General features: G+C 46.2%; 1 protein-coding gene across 2 annotated transcripts; it reads left to right on the top strand.

Annotated features, from left to right (window-relative positions):
* The first annotated feature begins 574 nt into the window (after positions 1 to 574).
* On the top strand, positions 575 to 9,142 carry TAGAP (T cell activation RhoGTPase activating protein). Of its 2 annotated transcripts, none has more exons than XM_021277496.4 (10): positions 575 to 788; positions 1,256 to 1,340; positions 1,450 to 1,503; positions 2,022 to 2,088; positions 3,584 to 3,753; positions 4,558 to 4,719; positions 5,188 to 5,297; positions 5,922 to 6,117; positions 6,572 to 6,689; positions 6,896 to 9,142. In XM_021277496.4, the coding sequence occupies exons 2-10, from the start codon at positions 1,314 to 1,316 to the stop codon at positions 8,074 to 8,076; spliced, it is 2,085 nt and encodes a 694-aa protein (XP_021133171.4). In that variant the 5' UTR covers positions 575 to 788; positions 1,256 to 1,313; the 3' UTR covers positions 8,077 to 9,142. The 2 variants fall into 2 exon arrangements, with proteins under 2 accessions (XP_021133171.4, XP_005027490.4); XM_005027433.6 differs by having other exon boundaries at positions 579 to 788; positions 3,581 to 3,753.
* The last annotated feature ends 8,674 nt before the right edge of the window (positions 9,143 to 17,816 follow it).

Raw genomic sequence — 17,816 nt, forward strand, 5'->3', positions numbered from 1 at the left:
CTCCTTTTCAGTCAGTTTATTTTTTAAACTTCATTCATCTTCAGCAATGAAAACCTCACCACCCAATGTAACTTTATCAGATAATCCATTTCCAGCCTGTCCAGTCCTTGGATACTCAAGAACTAGCTGGCACTTGCAAAGTGTGTGCCTACATTTGCTTTCAGACATTAAGCCGTTGCCATTAGTTTTGCAAAAAAAAAATATACAAAAACATTTCTCCGAATCTTGGCTATTCCACCCCCCTTCTTTTTAAATATTCTAAGCATAAGTTGATTTGTCGGCGTGCCTTTATGCTACCAAATCTCAGGTCTCTGGGCAGTCAAAGAGCAGACGGCACCCGCTGCCCTTTAGCAGTGAGCAGCTGCCCACACTGCAGCCCCCTCTGCACATCCCACCTCGCCGTCGTGATGCAAGATGGAACCTTTACCTGGCAAGTGTCTCATCTTTTCCATGCATAACAGCTACAAGCTTGTCTTTTTTTTTTCTCTTCGTCTTCTTTAAGGAAAAAAAAAAAAAAAAAAAAAAAAAAAAGAAAAAAGAGTAGCTCCTCTAAAAGGAAAGAGGAAGGCAGAAATTTCACAGAATCTCAGTCCTGCCCCATGATGCTGCTTCCTGCCTGTGAATTTCCACCTGCTGTCCTGCGCTATATAAGGCAGCACACGTGGGGTAGAACTGTTTAGTCGCCTCCGTCTGTCCAAGGGATTAGTAGCAGTGGGGAGTGATGCTGCCTCTCCTTTCCTCAGCAGTTTGCGGGAGGTGAAGGAGCTCTGGCAGGACTCGCTCCTTGGGTAAGTAAAGCCTGGGGATAAACGCGTGGTGTCGGGGTGTAGCCAGTGGGGTGCTCCAGAAGCAGCTGTACAGAGACACACACAAATAGGGGTCGGGCAGAGACACCCACCACAAAATGCAGCTCGTAGGCAGAGCTGCCTGGCTTGCTCAGCCTTGTGCTGGCACATTAGCAACAACCTCAGGCAGCTGTCACTGCCTGATTGTTTTTTTTCATGGATTAAAAATGGAAAGTCACTTTTTTTTTTTTTTTTTTTTTGATTTAATCAAGAGGCGCACAGAGCACAGGACTGGCTGCCTTACAAAGACAGGCTTCCAGCGAGCGCTGGTTTACGACTGACTTGGGTGGGATATCTTGCTAGTTTGGGATCATACTGAATTGCCAGCCTGGATTGCAGGGAAAAAAAAAAAAAAAAAAAAAGGGTGCAGTTTTACAAAGCTCTGTGTCCATTCCCTTTTCAATAAACAGGCAAACAAAAGGACCTAAGGAAACCAGAGCATCCAGAGATCCCCCGATTAAACTCCTAATGAAAGTGTTAAGCAGCTGTAATACAGTGAGTGTCTTTATTTTTTTCGGCTCTGTCAACAGAGTGACTTTGAAAAGCCCTGATTCTAAACTGTAGCATTAAATTACTCACGCATGGTCTTTGTTTTCTTGCCTAGTCAAAGACACTAAATGCTGGCAACATGGAGAGTTTGATCGAGTGCCCGTCAGAGGTAAGCAGCGTCTCCAGACCCCAGGTCTCCTCCAAAGGGGTGGCCCCTGTGGGAGCGCAGTGGGTACGGGGCAGGGAGGAGAGCAGGCAGAGCCCTTTGAAGGTGGATGTGTGCAGAAGAGCCCCAGGCTCCCGGGCAGTTTTGGGCAGGATCCTGGCAGGCTCTGAAGCCAGTGAGGCAGCAGCCCCTTCCTCACTGGAGAAGTTGGGGAGGAAATGTCCAGCAGCAGGAGGAGGATGGAGAAGGGTGGGCTGTTTCCAGCTTTTGTGGGTCAAACAGCAGCCTAAAGGAGTGCTGGGGTTGTGAGTGGCTGGGCAGGTCGGGGGGTGCTGGCTGCAGCATAAGCCCTTACCACCACCACCACGGTTGGGCAGTGAGGCAGTGACACAGCTGGGCCCAGGGATCGTTCAGCAGGTGTCTGGCTTGCTCTGGTCGCTCCCTGGAGCCTCTCATGTTTTTCTGTGTGGCTGTAGCAGCTCACTCACGGCCCTCGCGTAACCCCGGTGCGCTTCTTGCAGGCTGATGCCAAGAAATGCCCCCTGTTGGGACCAGCAGACCCCGAGGATGGACTTTGCCACCTGGCTGGTGAGTTTTAAAAACAGAGGAACTGCTTTCTTGTACAAAATGCTTGCAAGCTTGTACTCCTGCAGAACCGCCTGCTCCACCTCCCCAGGCACAGCTCTAGCTCAGCACCATACAGGGGGCGGCTCAGCCCCCGCGTGCCGCCGCGTGCGGGCGACCTCCCTCCCTTATGTACCGTGGCAGATGGCAGTGCTGGGTGCCAGCCTGTTCCTATTCCGTGCTCCTCAGAGCAAAGTCTGATTGTGTTGGGCAGCAACAGAAAGGAAACGTGCTGCTTTCTGCCACCAGCATCGCCGCTGGGGCGTGGGCCTGCCAGTGAGGGCCGCTACCAGCGGTTACGCTCCAGAGCAAATAAACCCCGGCGGCAGCAGCATCCGACTGCCTGTGCTTGTTTTCTCTCACCCTGCAAAACCTCAGCACCTGCAAAACAATCTGGAGGAGACCATTAGCAGGGCGGGTCTGGAACAGGCTTGCATGCCACACCATTTCTCAGGAGAGTCAGAAGCAAGGGTTTTACATGACCCTAACGTTGGGTTACTTTCTCACAGCCTTTAACCCTCAACTATCGAGGACTCGTGCTAAGCCACAAATACAAGTCCTGAGAATTTGTATAATTTCATTTTGGAGTAGAAGACAAGTCCTTTAGGGTAAATTTGCAGAGGGCAATGCTTTTAGAAAACTTTCTAGCAAAAGGATTCTACTGATAGGGAAAAAGCACAGCTCTTACCAATACAACCATCATCTCCAAAGTCCTAGCATGCCCTCCTCTTTAAGGTGCAGATGCAAAACCCACGCTATGAGATTTGTGACCCTGAAGCCAATGAGGCCCAACAGTGATGATCTGGAGCAAGTATCACTATCCAGTGGCAGACTGGCAGGGGGCAAGCTCTATCAGGACAACTCTCATCGCAGCACTGCGACTCTGGAGCTGGCAGAGCAGGTGCCACGTGTTGCCATTGCAGCCTGTGGAAGAGGCTGAAAAGCACGAGTCCCGAGTTCCACCCATGCCCTTAGACTGAGCATGGTCATGTCTGCATAGTGAGAATTGTTGCCATTGCAAGCTGCCCAAGTGACATAGCTGCCTTAGATAATTATCACAGAAACCTCTGCACTATCAAAAATCTCTATAAACATCAAATATTTGCTGTTATTGCTGTGCCTTTTGTGTCCCCGTTCTCTAAGAGGAAATAGTGACTAGAGAGCAAAAAAGAAAAAAAAATCAGCAAAAAACCAACAGGAAAGGTGGTGTCCTTGGAGGGACGGTCACAGCCCCACAGTTTCAGCAGTGGTTTCCTTAGCAACAACTTGGTTTTCTTTTGTTTTAATTTGAGTTGCTGTTTCGACACACATCTCTGCTCTTCATTCTGCACTACACAGCGCTGCACACAGATGAAAGGCAGCACAATTGCATAGTTCTGTGTTGTTGTTGTTTTTTTTTTTTTGTTGTTTTTTTTTCCAGAAAAAACATGTTTTTTTTTGTTTGTTTTGCTTGCAGCAGATGGAATGAAGAAAAGAAAGAAGGTGATATCGTGGCCGTTTGCTCTGAGACGAACTTCTGCCAGTGGGGATTCCCCAGGGCAGCTGGACTCTGGCCTCAAGATTGCTCTGTTTGGCCAGCCTCTGGCAATTATTTGTGGGGAAGATGACACGCTGCCCCAGCCAGTCCAGGTAGGCAATCCTGGCAGTACATTTATCATATCCTGGCTTTCAGTGGGATGAGGGATCCCCAGCACTTGTGCTGCAGTGCTCAGGAGATGAGTGATTTTGGTGTTTCCCCTCCATACACACTTCTGGGAAGCTCATGGCCCATCCCAGATGTAGAAAGAGTTAGGTCTGTGGGTTTTGTCCACCCCGTGCAACTTTCACTGGAAGTAACTTTGAGTGGAGACAACCCAGGACCAGGAATTGGAGAAGCAGATATGCTGCTTGGTATAAACATCTGTGATTTTACAGAAGTCATGTAAATGAATCTCTCAGCACTATAAACATACAGAGGTTTCTATATTTTCCCCAAAACTTGTTCAGGTATGGACTGCCACTGAAAAATAACTACAAACTATCTTCTAGTTAAAAAGTGATCTTGTGATAGTTCTCCCACTGAGATGGTTTTTCCAATTTTCCATGCTTTTTCCTCTTCTAAGCAATATTTGCTAGGCATTCAGCCTGGCTTGGGAGGGGGGGAATTGGAGCCCAGGTTTAAGTCACCTCTCGTTTCCTTCTGGAAGGAAACAGGGATGGCTCCTCTGAGGTTAGTGGAGTTCACTGGTACAAAAGAAGTATGGATAAGGGGAAAAACAGTTTATTACCAGTATAATCTGCTTGGAGATAGAACTAGATGTTGACCTGTGTAAAGCAAAATGTACCTTCAATCAATGTTTTTCTTCTACTTCTAAAGGAGTGTTCACCTGCCAAAGGACCTTTCTTCATTCACAGTAACAGTTCTCCCATCCCTGCCTGTTTTTTTTCCTGCAGGATCTCCTCACTATTTTGTATATGAAAGGACCTTCCACTGAAGGGATATTCAGAAAAGCTGCCAATGAGAAAGCACGAAAGGAGTTGAAGGAGGACCTAAACAAAGGCGAGAATGTTGATTTGAAAAGCAAAACTGTGCATCTGCTGGCAGTGGTCTTGAAGGTGAGTTGCTCTGACTTTCTGCTGTGGGTAACATAGCTCATCTGCACAGGCACAGTTTAGTGTTGCAATTTGGCTTAGGTGGGGCTCCAGGGTAAAAAACAGAGTGAAACCAAATGAAAAGTTTCAGACATGGGAAAGTTCGGCATTTCCCTTTTCTACTGGCTTTTCAGCTCCACTTCTTCTGCCACTGATTTCCTGTACACCCACAGGAAACTCGTTTCATTCTTCTCCTCAGCAAGGAATAGTCAGATTTAGGGGTGAACAAAAAGCAGAAAAAAGCCAGGACCTCTTAGTGCACCGATGCAAGTGTACTCAGCATGTACTCATGAAGCCCGCTGCTCCCCAGTGCTGATGGTCACCTTAGGGAGCAGACAGCTCCTGCTCCTAGGGAGCCCAAGTTGTGGTGATGCTGTCTGTGTACACAGGGGAAAATGTCCAAAGCTTCATCTGTATCTCTTGGCCTTGCAGGACTTCCTCCGAAACATTCCCTCCAAGCTCCTGTCAACCGACCTGTATGAGAAGTGGATGCTAGCGCTGGAGAAGCCAAGCAAGGAGGAAAAAATTGAAGAATTGAGAGAGTAAGTGTTGTAACCAAAATGTTTTGTGACCATCCTCCTCTGGGAATCGAGCCTCATTTAAAATCCTGTGGTGCTGCTCAGCTGCCCTGTGGGGCTGGCTCAGAGGCCAAGTGGCACAGGGAGGCGCTCCTCTCGCAGCAGCACCTCCTGAAGGCATTAGGGCTCACCCTAGGGATGGAGAGGCCCAGCAGGAGGAACAGGCGTGGTCACCATGCGGGCCACGAGGTCGGCACATGGGGCCACCTCCGTGTAGTGCTCCTCAGAAAGAGCTGAGGTGGAGGCTGGCCAGAGGGCTGAGAGCTGTGGCACGACCGCAGGCCTTTCACGTGCCGTTGGGAAGCCTCTGGTGACACCTCCTGACGCCACCTCAGCTGCTCAGCAGCACGGACGCTGTGACGCTGCCCTTCGGTCGGGACCGTGCAGTGCGAGACCTTGTAATTAACCGCACGCAGCTGCCGCTGGGGATTTCTGAATGGTGCCTCTGCTCAGCAGTGGAAGAGGCGCACGCCTTCCTCTTTCTGGAGGAAGCGTCGTCTGCCTGAGTTTAACTGAGACTTGCTCAAACCAAGAAGTGGCAGCCCCCGCACCACCGGTTAACATCACTTTGTGTTTGTGCTCACTTAGGGTGGCCGACAAACTGCCCAGACCAAACCTCGTCTTGCTCAAGCACTTGCTCTCCGTGCTGCACCGCATCAGCCAGAACGCCGCCAGCAGCAGGATGGACTCCAACAACCTCGCCATCTGCGTTGGCCCGAACATGCTGGGCCCGGGGACGGACAGCACGCTGCCGCTGGAGGTGCAGAAGGAGATGAACGACAAGGTACGCTGGGACAGACCCCAGCCCTGCACAGGGATCCCACTGCCAGTGCCAAAGCCACACAAAACAAAACCGCACCACTGAGAGGTGGGGGTGCCCCAGGTGCCTGCGGCATGACAGGCCAGGCTTCCCCTCCTCTGAGCACAAGCAGAGGGTGCCCTGCAGCCCCCTATGCTGCACCACAGCTCCTGGGCACCTCGCACCCAGAGAGCACAGGGCACCCTGTGGGCATTGCCACCCACACACCCTGGCTGATGGCCTTCAGCTTGTACTGGGACGGGCCAGGCTGGGTGCAGTGCCAGGCCTCACACTGTAGTGTGGACTCGGTCTCTGACAAAGCAAGGATTTTTGACCATCCTTCTCTGTGCTGCCTTTCATCTTACATTAGGCAGGAACAGGAAAAACCGTGCAATATGTTTTCAGCACCTTTGACTGAATTATGGTTTTCTGTGTGCAGGTGACGGTGTTGGTGGAGTTCCTCATAGACAACTGCTCAGAAATATTTGGGGAGGACATTGCCTGGCCTGCCAGTGCCTTGACTGAGGAGTCAGCGGAGCATACAGACAGCTCCACAGGTAAGAGAACGGACTGGGAATTATGACAGACTGGTGCTGCTGCTCCTAATTCTTTAATTTTATGTGGGAATACATCTGTGGAAACACAGAGTGTTGCAGAGGCTTAAAGACACTGTTGTTCTGCACTTCCACATCAATATTTTACCAATAGTTCCCTTTTATTCTCCAATGGCCAGTAAAAACTAACAGCTGCTTTGTCCCCACAGAACACCTATGTGCTGCTCATCAGAATGATTCCGCCTATGACAGCCCAGATCCTGAAGCTGAATGCAGCTCCTGTACCTGTGAGGTGGGACATCCCAAAGGGAGAAGCACTGGTGTGAGCAGAAGATACCCAACATGCATGTCTGCCAGTTCACTGACTAGCTGTAATAATGACATCAGCACGATGGACAGGAGGTACTCAGAGCCAGACCTGTCCTTTCAGAACCGCTTTGAAAGCAGGATAAGGAAACAGAAACTAAACAAAAGTGAGGACAATTTTCCAGTACAGCAGAAACAACAAGGATTGGAGAATGCGGCACTGGAAAAACGGCTTGCAATCTTACCTTCCCAATTATCAACAGACTCTCTACCCAAAACATCCTCCAGTTGCTCCCTGGAGAGCTCTGATGGCTCAGTCTTCACCAGTTCCCCAGTAGTTTCACCCTCTAGTCCCAAAAAAACTTTTTTAAATAGGCCTCAGTCCTTTTGCACCAAGCCCAATGAAGACTGCAGCACACCTCGGCGAGAGATCAAAAAGCACTCCATGTCATTCTCTTTTGCAAACCACAGGAAAACACTAACAAACCCCCTGAGCTGGGGACCTGGAAAAAACACAGGCTTCCAGAGAGACAGTGTCACAAAGAAAGATCAATTCTCTTGCAGAATTGTCCAGGAAAACAGCCCTGAGGATGACAAACCATTGCCTGTGCCATATCAGCAAAGGCCACGTTTCAGGTCAGCTGATGAGGTCTTCAGAGAGGTAGACCAGAGGAATCCTGGAAGACCACCCTCTTACGAAGAAGCTACTAGAAACTGCCTGGCCACTCATGTTCCCTCCTGCAATCTCACGGTTCAAACTATGAGGTTAAAGGTTTCAAACCAGGACGCTTTGCTGCCTGACCCGTGCAGCAGCTGTGCTCAGGGCACAGCCTGTGCAGCTCCAGGGGATCTACCCAGTGAGAGAGTTCCTGCAGTGAAGGATTCTGATGGAGAAACTGAAACTCTCAGTGTTACTGTTGGAATAAACTCCCGTGTGAGTTTACCTGTGACCCCTGGAGTGTACCGACTGAGAGCTATGTCTGAATCCTGTCAAAAGAACAAACATGAGTACGTGGCTCGGAGGTGCAGCCAGCCAATTTTTGAGGTAGACCAGATCCAGTATGCTAAGGAATCCTATGTTTAAAGAGCCTATCCCCCCTCTTTGCACTGTGCAGAGTAAATATTGTAAAAACAGATATCTTGCTCATCCTTTGTAAGATTTTACTTTCAAGGGACCAAGAATAAGCTAGCTCCATATGAACTTTTTTTTTTCTTGGAGGCTCTTCTGAACTGTTTGTCAGTTTGACGTGTCACATTCATCCACCATACAAGGTGGGGTGGGGGGAGACCTGTGTGTATTATTATGTAAAAATATGAGTAAATATGCTGTACATAACCTTTTGTGTTTGAAAACTAGTCCATAGTTGATAAACAGCATTGTATTTGTACCCATAAAAGGACAATTAAAAGGTAGGCAGGTCCAAAACCTGCCCCACCTTCCTTTTTTTCTCTGTATGGTCACAGGCTCTATGCCATGTGTGTTTGTCAGGCTGATACAGTGCTTTGCTGATTTTCTGCATTAAGAAGTGGGTTGGCAGTTACCCCAGCAGGGGAAGAGCTCTTCTGTCATCAAGGCCATTTCTGCACTCTTCCCTAAATTAGCCCTTTGTACCTGCCGCCGTTCCTTCCTCCTGCTTGCTGGTCATGAGAACGATCTGACCACTAACCAGCATTAGTATTGTGTACTGAGCCTGGGTTTAGAGCCACCGAAGCCCTACAGGGTCGTTACGGGCATGTATCAAGTAAGCCTCATGTGGTCTGAGGTGCCTTTAGTTGAAATGAACTCAACAGCTAGTCAGACTGAGAGAACATCTTCGGTTTTGCTCTTATATGAAAAAAAAGAAGAAGAAAGAAATCTTGTAAGGAAACATTCTAGATTCCAGCTTTAACTAGTCAAAATTACAGTTTATTTGTAAAATGAAAAAGAAAAAAAGAAAGAAAGAAAGCAAAGAAAGAAAGAAAAACATTTCCAGGTGTTGTCCTTTTAACCTTGTAAAATGACTAGAAGTGCAATGTGTTTTTACATGTAGGAACTTGTTTTGGTTAGCACTTACCTTTATGGCTCAGTAAAGCCTTGAACCAGGAGCAGGCAGACTTTTGTTTTTCTCCTGTGTAACTTCACTACAATAAAACACTTTTCTGCATGACCACCACACTGTCCATTGTCTCTCTTTAAAACACTCAGGCACTGCAGGTATTGTACCTACTTTTATACTGTTTCATGGCACTGCAGTTGTGTGTGAATGACATGACATCTCTAAGTGGGAAGGAAAGAAACTGACAGGCAGTATCTCTGTTAGTGATGTTGTAGGAGACTGCAGGCTAGATTTTGGGAACAACTCTGTCAGGAAAACAAGTTACACTGCCACATAGCAGCAGCTGTCAGCAAGAAGGAGAGGGAGTTACAATGAGGTGATGCCGCTCTGAGAGTGACTGGTTGGAAAACAATGCACAAGCATCTCAAACAGGGTATTTGCTGTGTGGAGCTGTTCACAAGACAGAGAGAAAAGGGGAAGGGAGTCCCTGGTGTGACAGGAAAAATGATGCAAGAAGGCCCATAAGGGTAGGCTGCAGCTAGAGAACATGCCACCTCACTCAGCCCCTGAAAGCAGTGGCACTCTGCTCCTAAGGAAGCCAAAAGACAGGGCTCTGCTGTGAGCTGCAAGAGCCACTGGCATTTTGTGGAATCCACAGCTCTTGCCTCACAAAATCACAGCATGGCTGAGGTTGGAAGGCACCTCTGGAGGCCATCTGGTCCAACACCCCTGCTCAAGCAGGGCCACCTACAGCTGCTTGCCCAGGGCTGTGTCCAGATGGCTTTTAAAAATCTCTAAGGATGGAGACTCCACAACTTCTCTGGGCAACCTGTTCCCATGGCTCCCAAAGCAAAAGAATATTTCCTTGTTTTCAGATGGAATTTCTTGTGTTTTAATTTGTGCCAGTTGCCTCTTGTCCTGTGTCAAACAGAAATGCCAGCTTTGTTTTGTAAAATGTGTTTTGTGGTTGTGGCAGAATGGGTGTGAGAAAACAATCCACATGCAGTGGAAAGACTCAGAAGGCACTGAACAGAAAACACAAATTTCAAAATATACTTAAACAACAACCCAGCTACTTCTTCAGTAACTGACACATTCTTTTTGACTGCAAAGAAGAAAGGATTCCAGAGAAAATTAAGGATCCCAGAAAGAAGAACTCCTTCTTTCTGGCCCTATAACCACACCAGAAAACCCGGAATAAGTACAGACACTTCACCAGAGAAGAGGAAAAGTCTCCCTTTAGGTCCAAGGAGGTGCCCTAAGACAGACATGACAATCATACTCAGAAAGCTTACCTGGGCTCTAAATACTCGATACACACGGGACTAAACCTTTCAGTTTCTGGCTAAGAAAGTCCATTCAGAACTTGTTTTAGGGCACTTCAACAGAGGGGAAAAAAGGCAGATGAACATATCAGAGAGGAACTCTACACCTTGTTAACAAACAAGGGTAAAGTAAAGGAGTTTTATAAAAAGACTGGCCCAGTTCCCCTCACCTTGCTCTTGTATTTCTTCAAGTCCACGAAGTACCATATGATTAAACAAAATCTGAATGTAAACAGACCCCAAAAGAGATGTATCCCCTCATTAGCAGACAACTTTGGTCTTCCTCCATCTCTGAAAATTTGCCTGTTCAATCAGCATTATTTTAATGTCATGTCCCTTCACACAAGTGGTTTCTCCTCTATATAAGTACTTAGGGGGCCTCAAAAGGCTAGGATGAAACACAAAACAGAGAGCTTTGCTTTAGCACTTATTGATCTGCCTTCAGCTCAGAAAATAGCTTTATCTTGCTACCAGTCCACCCTACTACGTTCAGGGATCCAGCCCAACCTTCCTGGCATCCAAGAAAGGAATATTTAACTGCAACATCTAACAAGTGAATTATCTAAGTGACTCTGCCAAAGCTACCTTTGACTCCCTAGTCAGAAGGATTAAGACCCCCTTTATAGCAGGGTCAGCTGGAGCTGGATTTCAACACAAGAGATGAGTGATAGCACTAAGGACCCTATTTTCCACATATTATTCCATCATCGTTATTGCATCACGTGCTTCACACATACAATTTTCTAAATAAGTTTCCTGAAGACACTTCAAATATACAAGATGTATAAGACCAAAAGAAGAAAGAAAAAAACAAAACAAAACAAAACAAAACCCACTATATTAAGTAGAAGTTCCAAGGCTTCGGATTGTAAAAAAGATGATGAAATTAAGTTTAATGGTGCGGCTTGAGTTCAGTTTCTCATGTTTGCATCCTGCTGCTGTTTTTAATCACATGTTGCACTCTGTTCTTCCCCACAGGATGCACCTGTTCCGGGGAGGAACCTGCACCGGGGAGAAACCAATGTTGTGTGGCAAAGAAGAAAATTTTCAGCCTGGGATTCCCCAGAATGGTTTGCCCAGCAGGGCTTTGGACATAGAAGTACGTCTCATTTCTAGGATTTGAAAGAGCCAACAGAAGAACAAAGGAGTTCTTCATGGAGCAACACACTGCTCTCCTTCCTTCCACACGTTGTGCACCAGTGAGCTGCAAACTCTTGTTCTCTGCCACTTGAATGAGGACTGCTACTTAAAGCAGAAGTCCATTATCATCAACTCTACGGCCAAGCATTAGCAAAGGTTGTGAGAAAAACCATGCCTGCAGGTTTCAAAAGCTTTTGGAGTGGGACTCAGGTGCAGGGTGCAGGCCCCTACATTTAGCTATCCTGTGTGCAAGCATTTGTGTGAGCTCATGTCTCATCTTCTGCATAGCCTTCAGTTGGTGATCCCTCTGGATTCCTGTGACTGAACTGAGCACAGGTGAAATTCTCTTGCCTGAATGTAGGTTTTTACAGTCATTTGGGTATCTTAGGGCACCTCGAGGAATTTTTTAAGACATCAAAAGTAGATGCAGCTCTGGATGCTTAGGCAACTGAATCCTTCCCTAAAATCTTCATGAATTGTGATGGGAACTTAGATATAGGTCTCTATAATCTAGGGCTAATACCTACCCTTGCTGACAGCAGAGAAGTAGTAAAACTTAGGATTTTAAGCTCCATCTAAGTCCTCGAAAGAAGTGCTCTCTAGCTGGTGTAGGCCCTCCTGCCTGTCCTCCCACCAGAGCTTGAGTCCCTGTGTTCCACCCTACCCCAGACAAACCTGACTCAAGTCTTCTTGTTTTCCACTCCTGACTCTCCATCTCTGCCTCATGTTCATTGCCTCCCCGCTACCTGCCTGCATTCCTCACCTTCTCAAATGCTATTTCTCTCTTAATTGAACCAAACTGAGTCTATTCCTGTGGACTCACTGCCAAATGCTCAATTCCATTTCCATTCTCTCCATTCTCAGACCCCCTCTTTTCAGTCAGCCAGTTTCAGTTTTCCACGTCCAATTCTTCCACATTTTTCCCTCATGTCTGCACTGGTTATTACTACAGTAAGCCCCACCAACACTTATCCTGTCTCAGTCTCACACACACAAACCAGTATCTTGGAGTTTTCCTGCCCACACTTTGTGTTTGGCACTTAGTTCTTTGCAATACAGACACAGGGATTTCTTCCTTCAGGTGCACTTTGATCTTTAGGGTTTCTTACACTTCATCTAGCTTGGTGATACAAGGTTCATAGTTTTCTTCTTTGGAAAGTTTTCTTCATAGTTTTATTCTTTGACCTTATGGAAATGGAGGACAAGACTGCATTCCCTGCATTGACGGTTATCACTTGGAGTTCAACAGTTAATATTAGGGAAGGTAGGGCATTGTGTTTGTCACCCAGAACTCTGTTTCTTTCGGGACTAAGCCACTCTATAGGATGTGGCTGTGCTCCAAAATGCTGACATCTAAAATAAAGACAAGAACATCAGATTTTATTTATTTATTTATTTATTTTGTAATAAAATTCTCTCTCTTCAGCCTTTTGTCTAGAAATAGATCTTTATATTTTCCTGTGGCACTGAAGTCAAAATGGTTTAGGGATTCCTGCCTGGACTATATATGATTTTAAAATGGTAAAAGCTAATCACAAAATTGCTGCCTTGCAATTCAGTGACATGTTGCAGGGAGTTCCATGTGGTCCATTTTCACCATAATGTTCCCTTTTGAAATCTGCTATCAAGTGCCTTCAATTACAAGAAAAAGAAGTATCATGTGAGACAAAAAGCCACCTAAGGAAAAACGGTATCTGATTTTTAGTCTGGGAAAAGGAGTTCTTGTTTCTCTACTGCCTGTTCTGCCTTTGGTGCTAATCCATCACAGGAGAGCGGTTGGTTTGCTGCAGTACCGCACCACCCCTACTAGTTCCCAGGTTGACTCATTCCTCACCCGTACACCACAAGTCACAATTTCAGCTTCCCCTTGCTCCCAGGCAGGTCTCTTGACTCAGGAAACAACACCGTTGCCATACTGAGGCCCAGAGATTACACCACTCAATTAGCAGAGGGGTGAGCTTTGAATGAACAGGTAGGCAGCTTGGGATCCTGAATGACAGCCTACGGCAGATAAGACAGTTATCAAGTTAAGGAGCTACTTCCAGTGCCTCTTCTCCAAGACCCTTAAGGGCAGGTGTTCCCTAAAAGAAGATATGATTATGGTGTCAGGAATCATCTCCTACCATCTGAATGTATCCAGAGACACTTCTTCCCACAGGATTCCTACAAATGGAACCCCTTCTACTTCATTAAAAAATAATAAATAAATCCTGAGTGGCTCACTGCCAAAACTGTGACAATAACAGGATCTTTCTTCCCTGAAATCCATTAATTTATTCCCTCTCTCAGGAAAAGAGGGTGTTTTCAGGTGTCATTCTTACAGTTCTGCATTTTTGTTCAATGCAAGTCATGTTTTCAATAATGTGCACGAGTTATTTCACCTCCCTACTACAACATGTTCCAGACAGCAGTCCTGCATCTCCATTGCTTTGCCGACTCAGGGGGCAGTAAGAGCTGCATGCAGAAGACATGAAAAGCTGCTTTTTTGGTCAAATTCCCTCTGTAAAGAAGAATATGTTTGTCTCAGATGGAAAGTACCACAGAAACTCATTCATCAATCTAACTTGGAAACTCAGCCATGAGATTGACCAAGTTAGCTGTGAAGTTTGCTTGGTCAACTGTGTGACCCAGCAAGTGTTTTATATCCAGAACTGATCACATCCAGCTGCAAAATTCAGGTGATTATAACGTGCTGTTAAACTGCTAGCTTTAGCCAGATCACAGTTACTGCGACTATCATGTGTCTCCACAAGGACAATTTCTGACTACAGGAAAAGGAAACCCACCTTGGTTAGGCGCTCTGGTTACATTTTTCTCTGAATTTTCTTACCAGTCAGTTCTTATCGTGTGTGTCATCAGAACAATGAGTGAAAACTTTAGAGGAACTTCTGAAGGCTAAAAATTCACAAGGGGAAGCAACTTTTTCAAATGGTCTAATGATAAAAGAAAGAAAAATCCAGGGAAAAAGGGCAACTAATAATAAAAGTCTAATGATAACAGAAAAAAATCCAGGGAAGAAGGGCATCCACTGCTGAAGAAATGATACAATCTTCATATGTGCAGCTGACTCTCATGTATATAGAGACCGCAAGTCTCTTTTATTTTTTTTTTTCATTTTTTTTTGTCTCTTTGATACTTAGAAATGCTAATTATCTTGTCATTTTTTTTTTCTGTAAAATGTGTCACTTATCATTCTAAATCAACCTCTTTCATTTGATGTGATAAAAATACAAATTTAAATCTCACTTCTGAGTGAAACTTCTGCAAGGGGAGAGGAGATCAGAGACCATTTTCTGCTTCTAACCTGAGGTGCTGGCATGTGAATTTGAAAAAACAGCTCACAAATCCTGAACGGGGTTTGACTCGTTGAGGTCTGCTTCCTCCGCTGGGTAATAATAAGAAAAGGTTTCTATGAAAGACCTGACACTTTCTAAACAAAACTTGCTCTTTAGCCAAACAGCTTTTTACAGAACTGATCCAACGGCTGCTTGAAACTCTTCCTTCCTACAACCCACAAACCTCTCACCAACTTCCTTGACAGATGCTACAGACCAAATCCCAGCCCTGCACCTTTAGTATTGCACAGGTCAAGTTTAAAATTATAAACCACTATTTTTTAGGTTTTACTTTATTTAATTTTAAGGCCAAGCTCAATCAGAACCCAGGTGATCAGAGAGGATAATCCTGTGATAAAGATGAGAGATTTGCCTTCTTTTCCTCATGCTTCCTGCACAGTCTTGGGCCATGCAATTCAACCTCATCATACACAGGGAACAGGCCTGTATGTTCCTCCATCCACTGAAGAAGAGGTTTCTTCACTCACCTTTCCCCTTTCTCCTCCAGGTGTGAATTCTGTCTTGCTGTCTGTGGTGGTTTTACTCAGGTGGGCATCTGAGCTCCACCGCAACCACTCTCTCACTCCCTCTCCTCAAAGGGAAAGGGGAGAAAATCTAATGAAAAGGTCTCAAGGGTTGAGATAAAGACAGGGAGATCACTCAGCATCTATTGTAATGGGCAAAACAGACTCAGCACAGGGAGATTTGCAAAGTTTATTGCCTATTACTAACAAGCTAGAGAAGTGAGAAACAAAGGAAAGAAACTAAAAACACCCCCTCATCCACCCTCTTCTATGTCCTCCCCCCAAGTGGCACATGGGATCAGGGGAATGGGGACTGCGGTCAGTCCTTGACGCTTCACCTCCACCACTCCCTCACGGTCACTCTGCCCCTGCTCCCCGTGGGGTCCCTCCCATGGGATGCCGTCCTTCTCCAACTGAGCCTGCGGGCCTGCCCACAGGCAGCAGCTCTCCAAGCACTGCTCCCACACAGCTCTGTCCCACGGGGTCCATCCATCCATCCCTCAGGAGCAAACTGCTCCAGCACGGGTCCCCCACGGGTGGGCAGCAGCTCCCCCCAGACCCCCTGCTCCTGCGTGGGCTCCTCTCCATGGGCTGCAGCTCCGGCCCGGGGCCTGCTCCTGCGGGGGCTCTCCATGGGCCGCAGCCTCCTCCAGGCCACATCCACCTGTTCTCACTCCTTGCTCTTCCAGCTGCTGTTGTGCAGCAGTTTTTACCCCGTCTCAGATATCCTCTCACAGAGACACAAACAACATCACTTATTAGCTCAGCTCTGGGCAGCAGTGGGTCCCTTTGGAGCCGTCTGAAACTGGCCCTTATCTAACATGGGGCAGCTTCTGGATTCTTCTCACAGGAGACACCCCTGCAGCCCCCTGCTAACAGACACTTGCCGTGTAAACCCACTACACTGTCATAAAGCTGGAACTTCATTCAAGTGCATCTGGAGAGCTTTGCATGCGATTCACCAACCAGTTCCCTTCAGCACAAACAGCTACGAGGTGAGAAAGTAACCACAATGTCATTCAAAAATTTTGCAAAGCCCTGCACTCAGAGGAGTACTTAACGTTACACGACAAGGTATACAAATGCATATTTTCAATTTGCATAAAAGTAGCTCCTATGAGCTTCAGACACCAGAAAACACAGCACTTGAGAAGTTTTTGGGTGTGTGAATGAGAAGAGCAGTCACTTTTTAAGTGATTGGGAATGTTGGTCTTGAGATAAAGGCTGGAGACTTGTTGTTCAATTATTTGATATCAGGGTCTACATTTTCCACATGCCTCCTGCACTCTCTTGGAGTGTGCAGTTTAACCCCAGTAAAGCAAAATAGTACTGCTCTGTCTCCCAAGGGCAATTTATTTCCAGAGGGAAAAACACAGATGATGCAGTGATGGGGCAACAGAAGCAGATCAGTCTTCTGCAGGTTCAGTGTAGTTGAACAACTACCCACAACTACTCACAACACAGGGAGCTGGAAATTAAGGCAGAGCTTTCTGGGCAAAAGGAAGACAACTTGGAGTGCCTTGTTCAAGGAGGGTTCAAAGAGGCTAGAGAGGGGGTAATGGTGCATGATTGACTCGCGTTTAAATAGGAAGGTCACCAACAATTGATTTTCCAATTAGCGGTTTAATGAATGATAGTTTAAAATTAAGTGTGCACCACTCCACCCTCTAAAATGCTTTCTCACTCCTCCTTAATTCTTCCTAGTCACTGTGTATGAAGTCCCAGGGTGGAATAGGGCAAGGATGCAAGCCTTTTAAGCAAGTTTGTCATACTGAAAGGCATACTTGTGGGGAAAATTGAGGGAAAATGGTGCTCAGTTAGAGGTCAAGTGGTAGGGGAAAGCAAAATTGATAATGGTGTCTTGAAATCATCAGTAATAAAATACTGGCTTTGCCTAGTCTTGGAGAAATGAAGGCTTTCAGAACGGGAATTTCACAGCCCTGCCCAGCCCCATCAGTACTGGGGTTAAGATAAAGCTGTAATGTTACAGAGACAAGGAAGTTCAACTATTTTGGCTTGAAGACATGAGTGATAGGATCTGCACTTTTTTCCTATCAACAATTGCAGATCAAGATTTGCAACCCGACTGAAAAAAAAAAAACAAAAAAAAAAACAAAAAAACCCAGTAATCTCACCACTGGGACTCGAGTTGTTTAATGCAGGTAGGATGGTGGCTTTTTTTTTTTTTTTTTTTTTTTTTTTTTTTTTTTCCCTTCTATGCCTCTCATTTGTCCAAATTTGCAAGCTTGCACATATTTTTTAAAACTAAGTGCCTCAGTTAGGGCTAGGCCTATGTGTACGTAGTGGCTGTGTATCACAGACACATTAAATCCAGTGCCTAGAAACAGCAGCAAAGATGACATCTGAGGGCTGACAGTTACTGAGCGTATGATACTGGAGCAGTATTGCTGATTCCCTTTGATCGTGTCATTGCAACAAGACAAACGCAGGTTTCTGTGCACTT

Source organism: Anas platyrhynchos, chromosome 3 (genome assembly GCF_047663525.1).
Source record: "Anas platyrhynchos isolate ZD024472 breed Pekin duck chromosome 3, IASCAAS_PekinDuck_T2T, whole genome shotgun sequence".
Lineage (NCBI taxonomy): Eukaryota > Metazoa > Chordata > Aves > Anseriformes > Anatidae > Anas > Anas platyrhynchos.